Source organism: Pseudophryne corroboree, chromosome 3 (genome assembly GCF_028390025.1).
Source record: "Pseudophryne corroboree isolate aPseCor3 chromosome 3, aPseCor3.hap2, whole genome shotgun sequence".
Lineage (NCBI taxonomy): Eukaryota > Metazoa > Chordata > Amphibia > Anura > Myobatrachidae > Pseudophryne > Pseudophryne corroboree.
In genome coordinates this window covers 46,942,119-46,954,226 of record NC_086446.1, presented here as the reverse complement: position 1 = coordinate 46,954,226, position 12,108 = coordinate 46,942,119, and the positions used below count along the sequence as shown (strand labels likewise).

Sequence of the window (12,108 nt, the reverse complement as noted above, 5' to 3'; positions counted from 1 at the left end):
CCAACTCTGAAGAAGGACGTTATGGAATTTATTGCCTCCTGCCCAAAGTGTGCCCAACACAAAGTCTCCCGCCAGTCGCCTGCGGGGCAACTGGTTCCATTATCTGTTCCCCGTCGACCATGGACCCATTTGTCGATGGACTTTGTTTCCGATCTACCTATCTGCAACAAGTTTAATACCATCTGGGTGGTAGTTGACCGGTTCACCAAGATGGCACATTTCATCCCTCTCACCGGTCTTCCGTCAGCTTCCAAGTTGGCTCAAGTGTTTATACAAGAGATCTTATGACTTCACGGTCTTCCTGAAGAGATCATCTCGGATCGTGGAGTACAATTTGTAGCCAAATTTTGGCGAAGTTTGTGTCAAGCCCTCCAAGTCAAGTTAAAGTTTTCCACGGCTTACCATCCTCAGACCAATGGTCAAACTGAGAGGGTGAATCAGGACTTGGAGGCCTTCCTCCGTATATATGTGTCTTCCTCTCAAGATGACTGGGTTCAACTCCTTCCTTGGGCCGAGTTCAGCCACAACAATCAATACCATTCCTCATCTTCTTCTACACCATTCTTCATTAATTATGGATTCCACCCTAAAGTCCCAGAATTCCAACCGCTTCCCGCAACTTCTGTTCCAGCAGTGGATGTCACCTTGCGTCAGTTTTCAAATAACTGGAAGAACGTCCGCGCAGCCCTGCTTAAAGCCTCGTTCAGGTATAAGAAGTTTGCCGATAGGAAGCGTAGAGCGGTTCCTGCTCTCAAGGTGGGTGATCGTGTGTGGTTGTCCACGAAGAATTTGAGGTTGAGAGTTCCCAGCATGAAATTTGCACCTCGCTACATCGGACCCTTCAAGATTGAACAAGTCATCAATCCTGTTGCCTACAGGTTACAGTTACCATCCTTCTTGAAAATACCCAGGACATTTCATGTTTCTTTGTTGAAACCGCTGATCCTGAATCGGTTTCATTCCGCACTTCCTCCAGCTCCCAAAGTTCAGACTCAACGGGGAGTCGAGTACGAGGTGGCCAAGATTTTGGACTCACATTTCCTTTATGGTCAGTTACAATACCTCATTGACTGGAAGGGCTATGGTCCTGAAGAACGCTCTTGGACCAATGCCTCAGACGTCCATGCTCCTGCCTTGGTCCGAAATTTCCACGCAAAGTTTCCTTTAAAGCCTAAGAAGTGTCCTGGGGCCACTCCTAAAGGGGGGGGTGCTGTCACGATCCGGGTATCTGGACGCCATTACTTACCCTTCAGATGCCTCCTAAGGCTGGCTCAGCGTTCCAGGACCGGATCCCGCTGTTCCTGAGTTTCCACATGCAGAATGTCAGAGTGGTGATTTCATCAGCCGCGGCCTCCGCTGTGCCCGCGTGGTTAAATGTGCGCTTGTCAGTCTGGCGTCTCCTGTCTCCTGTGGCCGGCGTCGCCACTACTGTTTCAATTCTCACATGGATTACAAACCAAACTTCCCTCCAAGTGTCTGCATGGGCGCAGCCATCTTGGATTTTGTCATCTGATCATTTCCACCAATCTGCTGTCTGTATTGTTGATTTGCATAATTGCCTAGCCAACCCCTTCCTTGCTGCAGGTATAAGTAAGCTGTGCCTGAGCAAGGAAGGCGTCAGTGCTTTGGTTGTCTAACCTAGTTCCAGTTTGTCTCTCTCCTGTGGTTGTCTTCCAGGTTCCAGCTCCTGTCTCCAGACTTCTGCTATAGAGACCCGCACCAGCATTCCATCTGCGGTGTAGCCTGACTCTCCGATCCATTCTGGACTCACCTGTTTCCAGCTACAACAATCACCTGCTTCCAGCCCAGCTTCCAGCAGTGTACAGCTTCTCTTAAAGGGCCGGTGTCCTTTCTGCAGTTTACCACTCTCCACCGGTATTATTATTTCATCGCTCTCAAGTCAATCACCTGCTTCCAGCCCAGCTTCCAGCAGTGTACAGCTTCCCTTAAAGGGCCGGTGTCCTTTCTGCAGTTTACCACTCTCCACCGGTATTATTATTTCATCGCTCTCAAGTTCGTTTATTATTTAACTGGTTCCAGCCAGTATCCACTCCGTACCAACAACAGTCTGGTTCCAGCCAGTATCCACAGCAGCCGTTTTATCTTCAGCAGCCCAGCCTTTCCTGGAACACCAGCTGGTACGATCCTGGGTTCTCTCCATTGCTACAGTCAGGCCTGGTAAGGACTTTCCAACTAGAAGATTATAAGAACTGTCTCACACTACCAGTGCCTGTGGCCCTTGCCACCCTGTAGTACCCAGGAATTGTATTTATCAACTGTCTCATACTACCAGAGCCCTGTGGTCCCTACCACCCTGTAGTACCCAGGAACTGTATTATTGCCCTGCTGACTTTTATGTTTTCTTATTTGCTGCTGTGTTACGGAGTTTGTCATAATAAACATCATTGACTTTTATCCTGGTTGTCGTGGTCACGCCTTTGGGCAGTTATTCTACATGTTACTTACATGTCTAGGGGTCTGATACAACCTCCCAGGTTCCGTTACATCTCAGCCCCTACAACTGAGGTTGCCTCCCGTCAACTCAGGCCCTCAGTTGTGACAGAGGCCAATTAATTGATGAAGTACCTGGTTATTGGGAATAAATGTTTACCAAGACAGACAACCATCGCTGTTTTACATAACACCATTTCATTTGTCTAATATTTAAATTAAAGGAACTATCACAATGTCAAGTAAACACATCTTTATTTTTCCAAATCAAGTCCAAAGAGATGAGAGATGTTATTACTACTGACAAGGTACAAATGGGAAAGTCTCCTGCACAATGACCTCTCCACCCTTTGGGCCTGATTTGTTTGTAAGTAAAGCGATAAAGTAAGCAACTGGGCAAAACCATGCTGCACTGCAGGTGGGGCAGATGTAACATGTGCAGAGAGAGTTAGATTTGGATGGGGTGTGTTCAAACTGAAATCTAAATGGCAATGTAGAAATAAAGCTGTCTAACATTTGAGGGCTACATGCAAAAGCAGCCAGTATTTACCCTGCACAGAAACATTATCAATGTATTTGCTCCTCTTGCATGGCAATATGGGGGGGGGGGTCATTCCGAGTTGATCGCTCGCTGCCTTTTTTCGCAGCGCAGTGATCAGGTTACTACTGCACATGCACCGCAATGCGCACGTGCGTCATACGGGTACAAAGCGGATCGTAGCTGGGCGATGGATTTAACGAAGAATCCATTTGCACAGCCGATTGCAAGGAGATTGACAGGAAGAGGGCATTTGTAACTGACCGTTTTATGGGTGTGTCTGGAAAAACGCAGGCATGTCCAGGTGTTTGCAGGGCGGGTGTCTGACGTCAGTTCCGGGTCCAAAAAGAGTGAAGAGATCGCAAGGGCTATGTAAGTCCAGAGCTACTCCGAAACGGCAAAACACTTTTTCGTCCTGCTCGGCTGCACAGGCGTTCGCACACTTGCAAAGCGAAAATACACTCCCCCGTGGGCGGCGACTATGCGTTTGCACGGCTGCAAAAAGTAGCTAGTGAGCAATCAACATGAAATGACCCCCATGGTTTGCTCCAGATACAAAGTTACTTGCTTGCTTTTTGTTTTGCTTTACTTAGAAACATGAAACATTTTCACAAATAGTCATTCTCACATACCGATGCTATATCAGATTGTGTCCATACAGCTGATCCGGATTCAGACAGATCTCTGTGCATTGATGCAAATGGCGAGTTTTAGCTTACAGCGCTTTCGCAGATGTATGCATTTTTCCATATGCACACCCTATTTGAAGTCTACGGAACTCTATGAAATTGGCAGTTTCGGAAAGGCAACTGGGGAGAAACAACACGCAACCGCCCTGTCTTGTGGGAATATTAAGAATTTACTCACCGGTAATTCTATTTCTCGCAGTCCGTAGTGGATGCTGGGGACTCCGTAAGGACCATGGGGAATAGACGGGCTCCGCAGGAGACTGGGCACTCTAAAGAAAGTTTAGGTACTATCTGGTGTGCACTGGCTCCTCCCTCTATGCCCCTCCTCCAGACCTCAGTTAGGGAAACTGTGCCCGGAAGAGCTGACATTTCAAGGAAAGGATTTTGGAATCCAGGGTAAGACTCATACCAGCCACACCAATCGCACCGTACAACTTGTGATAACCTTACCCAGTTCACAGTATGAACAAAACTGAGCATCACTCAACGGATGCCCCATAACAATAACCCTTTATTAAGCAATAACTATATACACGTATTGCAGAAAGTCCGCTCTTGGGACGGGCGTCCAGCATCCACTACGGACTACGAGAAACAGAATTACCGGTGAGTAAATTCTTATTTTCTCTAACGTCCTAGTGGATGCTGGGGACTCCGTAAGGACCATGGGGATTATACCAAAGCTCCCAAACGGGCGGGAGAGTGCGGATGACTCTGCAGCACCGAATGAGCAAACACAAGGTCCTCCTCAGGCAGGGTATCAAATTTGTAGAATTTAGCAAAAGTGTTTGAACCCGACCAAGTAGCAGCTCGGCAAAGCTGTAATGCCGAGACCCCTCGGGCAGCCGCCCAGGATGAGCCCACCTTCCTTGTGGAATGGGCTTTTACTGATTTAGGATGCGGCAGTCCAGCCGCAGAATGAGCCTGCTGAATCATGTTACAGATCCAGCGAGCAATAGTCTGCTTTGAAGCAGGTGCACCCAGCTTGTTGGGTGCATACAGGATAAATAGCGAGTCAGTCTTCCTGACTCCAGCTGTTCTAGAAACATAAATCTTCAAAGCCCAGACTACATCTAGCAACTTGGAGTCTTCCAAGTCACGAGTAGCCACAGGCACCACAATAGGCTGGTTCAAATGAAAAGATGACACCACCTTTGGCAGAAATTGCGGACGAGTCCGCAATTCTGCCCTATCCATATGGAAAACCAGATAGGGGCTTTTACACGACAAAGCCGCAAATCCTGACACACGCCTAGCCGAAGCCAAGGCCAACAGTATGACCACTTTCCAAGCGAGATACTTTAGCTCCACTGTTTTAAGTGGCTCAAACCAGTGGGATTTCAGGAAATCCAAAATGACGTTGAGATCCCAAGGTGCCACCGGTGGCACAAAAGGGGGCTGAATATGCAGCACTCGCTTAACAAACATCTGAACCTCAGGCAGTGAAGCCAGTTCTTTTTGAAAGAAAATGGATAGGGCCAAAATCTGGACCTTTATGGACCCTAATTTTAGGCCCATAGTCACCCCTGACTGTAGGAAGTGCAGGAATCGACCCAGCTGGAATTCCTTTGTAGGGGCCTTCCTGGCCTCACACCAAGCAACATATTTTCGCCATATACGGTGATAATGTTTTGCTGTCACGTACTTCCTAGCCTTTATCAGCGTAGGAATAACTTCATCCGGAATGCCCTTTTCTGCTAGGATCCGGCGTTCAACCGCCATGCCGTCAAACGCAGCCGCGGTAAGTCTTGGAACAGACAGGGCCCCTGTTGCAACAGGTCCTGTCTGAGAGGCAGAGGCCATGGGTCCTCTGTGAGCATTTCTTGCAGTTCCGGATACCAAGTCCTTCTTGGCCAATCCGGAACAATGAGTATTGTTCTCACTCCTCTTTTTCTTACGATTCTCAGTACCTTGGGTATGAGAGGAAGAGGAGGAAACACATAGACCAACTGGAACACCCACGGTGTCACCAGTGCGTCCACAGCTATCGCCTGAGGGTCCCTTGACCTGGCGCAATACCTCTTTAACTTTTTGTTGAGGCGGGACGCCATCATGTCCACCTGTGGCAGTTCCCATCGATTTACAATCTGCGTGACGACTTCTTGATGAAGTCCCCACTCTCCCGGGTGGAGGTCGTGCCTGCTGAGGAAGTCTGCTTCCCAGTTGTCCACCCCCGGAATGAACACTGCTGACAGTGCTTGTACGTGATTCTCCGCCCGACGAAGAATCATGGTGGCTTCCGCCATTGCCACCCTGCTTTTTGTGCCTCCCTGGCAGTTTACATGGGCGACTGCCGTGATGTTGTCTGACTGAATCAGCACTGGTTGGTCTCGAAGCAAAGGCTCCGCTTGACTCAGGGCGTTGTATATGGCCCATAGCTCCAGGATATTTTTTTTTTTTTTAAATTGTTTATTTTAATTTTCAGGGTATAAACTTTACAGGTTACAAACATTACTGCAGCCTTCCCCCTTACATGGGATGGGCTGTTCTGTCTAACATAACATTACCGATAACAGATACATAACCTTAAAATAAGGAACATGTGGTTCCCACAATGCAGAGAAACAGCAAAGCGTTATGTCTCAGGGTAAACAGAGACTATTCAGATGGGTGGGAACTGACATACAGATTCGTAATTATAACTGTAGGAGGGTAGAGACTAAAGAGATAGAACCTGAGAGGCGAGAAAAAGAGACAGGGGGGATGGGGAGGGAATAGAGTAGGAGGAGAGGTGGCAGGGTTAGGGATACGCCGCTGGTACGCCCCCGTTTTGCGTTGGTACGCGCATGGCGCTAGTACTAAATGGAAAGTGCTACTCGGGGAACACGAAAAGGATAAGTTGGGGATATCCTCTGAGCTAGTTGTCGGGCTAGTAGAGTACAGGGGTCATAATAGTATGGCCGTCGAGCTCCCGGGGGGTCGGGCTCCGTGTGCGGGGGCCTGTGAGTTAAACCAGAGTTCCCATACTTGAAGGAACTGAAAAGATCTGTTATGGAGGTATGCAGTGATTTTTTCCATGCTTGCGAAGTACCATATTTTGTTGATGACCTGTTGTATAGGGGGGGGCTCCCTCTTTTTCCAGTTTAGGGCAATTGCGCATCTAGCCGCGTTCAAGATCTGTGTCAGTAATTTACCGGAGTTCGGAGGTGCATTGGCAGTGGGGAGGCCTAGTAGAAAGGACCAAGGATCTTTGTATATCCGGGTCTGGAGCACTGTACTCAACAAGTGGGCGACTGAATCCCAGAATAGCTCGATTTTAGGGCATGTCCACCATATATGGAGGAAAGAGCCGTGTCCGCCACATCCTCTCCAGCACAGTGGCTGGGAGGAGGGGAACATTTTGTGAAGTCTAGAGGGGACTAGATACCACCTATATAAGATTTTATATGCGTTTTCCTTAACTAGGGTTGAAATCGAGGATTTTGCGGCAGCCGCAAAGACGTCTGACCAATCATAGTCATCTGGTATCGGGCCAAGGTCCTGTTCCCACTTGAGTATAAAGGCCGGGGTCGTTTTCCTATCCTCTACCTGGAGAAGGTAATACATTTGTGAGATGATTCCACGAGCGAGCGGTTTGTAATAGCAATAGGACTCCAGGGTGGAGAGAGGTTGGAATGGGGATGTGCTTGTTAAGGACGAGACAAAATGTCTCACCTGTAGATAGGTAAAAGGGTTCGCATCCGGGAAGTCATATTTTGACGCAATTTCCGGTAAGGGTGTACAGGCCCCTTCGGACAATACATCTAGAACGAAGCGGATGTTATGTGTCGACCATGAGTGCGAGCGGGTCACGGAATGGCCTGGGACGAACGAAGGGTTGTCCCACAATGGAGTGAGCGCCGAAGGGGCTGATAGCATGTGGAAATGGCGTGTACAATAGTCCCAGATCTGACAGGTGAATTCCAGAACCGGGTGTAGTTGCAAATGGGGAGATCTAGATTTAGGAGGGGATAGGAGTAGAGATGATAGAGGAGTGCGGCTAAGTGTCCTCTCTAACTGGAGCCAACGTATGGACTGCGTAGGGGCGAACCATGCAACCGCTTGGCTGAGATGGGTGGCCAGATAGTAAAGGCGTATATCTGGGAATCCTCTCCCCCCTTCTTGTACTGATCTGCGGAGGGTAGAGAACCCTATCCTAGGAGTTTTACTTCTCCACACAAAGCGTAGCAACCACGTATGAATTTGTGCCAGTACCGAGTCCGGCACTTTCACTGGTAGCGTTTGGAATAGATAGAGGAGGCGGGGGATAATATTCATTTTCAGAGCTATGATACGGCCTAACCAAGATATGATTAATGATTGCCATTTATGGAGATCGGCCTTAAGATTTTTAAGCAAAGGCGAGAAATTTTCCTTAAACAAGTCTCCATAGCGGCTCGTAATATAGACCCCCAGGTATCGGATTTTAGAAGTGCACCAGGTGAATTTAAAGTTGTTTTGCATGTTGGCTATTTGGGGAGGGGAGATGTGGAAGGGGAGGGCTTCCGTCTTGGACCAGTTAACTTTGTAGCCCGATAACTGTCCGTATTCAGACAGGAGAGTAAAAAGGTTCGGCAGAGAGGTGTGAGGTGAGGAAAGTGACAGGAGGACGTCGTCTGCGAACAAGGAAATCTTGTAAACGGAGTCCCCTACTCCTAGCCCTCCGATGTCGGGCGAGGCTCGGATTCGGGCTGCTAATGGTTCTATCACTAAGGCAAAAATCAGGGGTGAGAGTGGGCAGCCCTGTCTGGTACCGTTGGAGATGTCCAAAGGGTCAGATTGTACTCCGTTTATAGATACCCTAGCGGAAGGGGTCGAATATAAGGCTTGTATCCCTGTAAGAAATTCCCCCTGAAAGCCCAGATGTGCCAAGGTTTCAAACATAAAGGGCCACCCTATTCTGTCAAATGCTTTCTCCGCGTCCAGAGAAAGCAAGAGAGCAGGGGTGCGTGTAAGGTTGATATAGTGAGTCAGGCTAATAGTTCGTCTCGTGTTGTCTCGAGCTTGACGGCCGGGGATAAATCCTACCTGGTCGTTATGGATAAGGTGGGGTAAGACTCTATTTAGACGGAGAGCCAATATTTTGGCATAAATCTTGATATCTGAGTTAAGTAATGATATTGGCCTATAGTTAGCGCAACTAGATGTGTCCTTACCCTCCTTAGGGATGACTATTATCTTGGCCTCCAGTGCCGTTTTGGAGAAAGAAGCTCCCTGCAAGACAGCATTGAAAAGGGCTGAGAGGTGAGGTGTAAGTTGGGGGAGAAAGGTCTTGTAATATGCGGCCGTAAAGCCGTCTGGGCCAGGAGCTTTGCTAAGCTTTAGGGATTTGACAACAGTGGCAATTTCCTCTTCGGATATCTCCGAATTCAATTCGGCTGAGACCGAAGGGCTTAATCGAGGGAGATGGCATTGGGATAGGAAGGTACGAATAGCCCCAATAAAGTCTGGTTTCGTCTGAGTGGTCTTATGGGCGTTGTATAGTTTCTCGTAGAAGTGAGAGAAAGTTTCAGTGATGCGTTTGGGGTCCCTAGTCTTCACACCAGAGGGATGCTGGATAGACATAACGTTATTCCTTGTGAGTTTAGCCCGGAGCCTGGAGGCTAGCAACCGATCAGCTTTATCCCCTTTTTCGTAAAAGGATTGGTTGAGCCACTTCAAGCTGGTCTCCACCTTCGTCGTCAGGAGCATGTTTAACTCGCCTCTGACCGCAGATAAAGCGGAGAGGTCCGTTTCGGACCCTGTTTTTTTGTGCTTCAGTGAGAGGGAGCCAAGCATGTCCGTGAGTTCCCGGATGCGTTTGGATCTGGCCTTCTTGTTATACGAGGAGGCACTGATCATGCATCCGCGTATGACCGCTTTGTGAGCGTCCCAGAGTAACATAGGGGGGACAGACGGGGATGTGTTTGTCTCAAAGTAGTGGGAGATTTCGGCGGCTATGTGAGCTTTCGTTTGGGGATTAAGAAGGAGTCTATCGTTCAATCTCCATACAGGGTGGCGAGCGGGTGGGTGTGGGCCTGCGACATCTACGGTGACCGGACCGTGATCTGACCACGTGTTGGGGTGAATGGAGGTGTCAATGATATTTTGTGCAGGCTCCGAACTCAGGAAAATCATGTCTAATCTCGTGTAAACATCGTATATGGGGGAATAGTAAGTGTAGTCTTTGGCAGTCGGGTCTTTTACTCTCCATGCATCGAAAAGAAGGTGCCGTGACAGCAGGAGGTTCAAAGCAGTTGCATTGCGCGTGTGTGAGGGGCGCATGGATCTGGGCAGAGGTTTAGATCTGTCCAGAGCGCTGTCTAGAGTCACATTAAAATCCCCCCCTAGTACCACATTGCCGCGTCTGTGTAGGGCTAAGAGGCTATTTAAGGAGTGGAAAAAGGGAGCCTGGGTCTGATTTGGAGCATAAACATTTAGGAATGTATAGGGGGTCCCGTTTAACAACCCTACTAATAACAAGTATCTGCCTTCAGGGTCGCTCAGTATTTCAGAGGGGATGAAATCTAAGTGATTAGCAAAGAGTATAGAGACCCCTTTCTTCTTGTGTATGGGATCGCAAGCATGGAAAGTGTGCGGGAAGTGTTTGGACTTAAGTGCTGGGTGTGATTTACCTGAGAAGTGGGTCTCCTGTAGGAAAACAATATCGCCTTTAAGTTGCTTAAGGGATTGAAATAAAAGGGAGCGTTTGCGTGGGCTATTTAGACCTTTCGTGTTCAATGTGAGTATCCTAAGGACCATGGTTTGAGAACAGAGCACTTTTCATGTGGGAGCGCGCCAGCGGAGTTCCGAAAGACAGGGGGGGAGGAAAAGGAAAGAGGATCAGGAAGAAGGGAAGAAAGAGGGTAGGAGAACAGATGAAGAACAAGCATATATTAGCATCAGTGGTTAAAGAGCGGAGGGAGTCCGTTCTCGTCAGTCGGACCCAAGGGAGAGACAGACCCGCAGGTCTAGGTCGTCCGACGTCGACCCTAAAGGTCGAGTGGGGGGTGGGTGAACCCAGCTGCTCCGAGAGGAGACCGGGTCCCGTGAGTGATCATGTTATATTTAAATGTACGCAATGCGAACTATAAGCTAGGGGAGCTTAAAGGGGAGGGGGGAAGTGGGGGGGGGGGGGGTAACAGCATTAGTAGAATTGGGGGTAAACATGGCCTGCTGAACGCATACTAAGAGCAATAATATTAAGACCTGTGTGAGGTAGAAAAGGAGAAGAAAAGAAACAAAACTCACCCCATACGGGCCTCCCGGGACCGAAGCCCACGCGGCCAGCCACGAAGAACCCCGGCCCCGAGGGCCCGGACAGGTCCCCTCACAACAGGATCAACAAGGCCTTAAATGGTAAACAACATCTTAACCCAAGGCTCTACACCGTATGGGGATCTTGGCATATTGCGGAAAGACCCCCTGTAGTCCGTTGTGGGCTCGTGTGGTCACAAGTCCTATCCTGGGCATCTATACATGGTAGTTCATGTATCTGGGGAGGTGTGTGATGCAGATCCTACGGTGGTCCATTCTGAGGCTGGAGCTGTGAGAGACGGGGAGGTGTTGACTGGGTGAGAGTGATGAGGGGTGGCCGGAGGGCCGGAGATGTTCAGTTGGTGTAGTAGCTGAAGGGCCTCATCTGGAGATCTAGCGGAGAGGAATTTGCCATCTGCTCTGACTTGTAGTGCAAAGGGGAAGCCCCATCTGTATCGGATATTATGATCTCTTAGGGCTTTGGTTATGTCTTTTAATTCCCTCCGTCTGTTCAGCGTGACCGGTGACAGGTCTTGGAAGATCAAGAGATCGGAGCCTTCGAACGGGATCGTCGTCATCCTCCTAGTTTTGGCGTAGACTTGGTCTTTGACCGCGAAATAATGAAAGCGGAGTATTACGTCTCTTGGAGTTTTAGCCTCTTGGGATCTAGGACGTAGAGCCCTGTGAGCCCTGTCCAGAAGAAGCATATCGTCTGGAACGGAGGGAGCAAGAGAACGGAAGAGGCGGAGCAGATAGTCCGTGAGGTGGTTTTGTTCTATCGTCTCGGGGACGTTACGAATTCTAAGATTGTTCCGGCGCCCCCTGTTGTCCAAATCTTCTTGTTTGTCCGCTAGGAGCATAACATCCGTGCGTATTTGAGATATCTCCTGTTCTGATTCTTGTTGGAAGGCGATAAGCTCTTCCTGTTTTCTTTCGATGGCATCTACTCTGGTGCCCAGGCTATCCACGTCCGATTTTAGACCCGAGATAGCCTCTTGTACTTCTGCACGTATTGATTTTTTAATATTGCGCATCTCGGATAGGAGGAGGGCGACATCAGCCTTTGTGGCGGGAGTGGAGGAAGAGTCATCGTCTGAGTCTTTGTCAGATATTGCTGGAGTAGGTGGGGGTGAGGTTGCTCTCCGGGTGGAGGATGGAGCAGGGTTTTTGAAGTAGCCCACCAGGTTATGGGCGTTCGTCTTTTTCCCCCCTTTA

General features: G+C 49.0%; 1 protein-coding gene across 1 annotated transcript in view; it reads right to left on the bottom strand.

Annotated features, from left to right (window-relative positions):
* The window catches only part of LOC135057144 (uncharacterized), a 122,931-nt gene that overhangs the window by 60,051 nt on the left and 50,772 nt on the right, over positions 1 to 12,108 (bottom strand). The window contains exons 8-9 of the mRNA XM_063963041.1: positions 11,160 to 12,103; positions 8,814 to 10,053 (exon numbers count right to left, since the gene is read on the bottom strand). Of these exons, the coding sequence (XP_063819111.1) occupies positions 8,814 to 10,053; positions 11,160 to 12,103 (2,184 nt within the window). The remainder of the gene's footprint in view (positions 1 to 8,813; positions 10,054 to 11,159; positions 12,104 to 12,108) is intronic.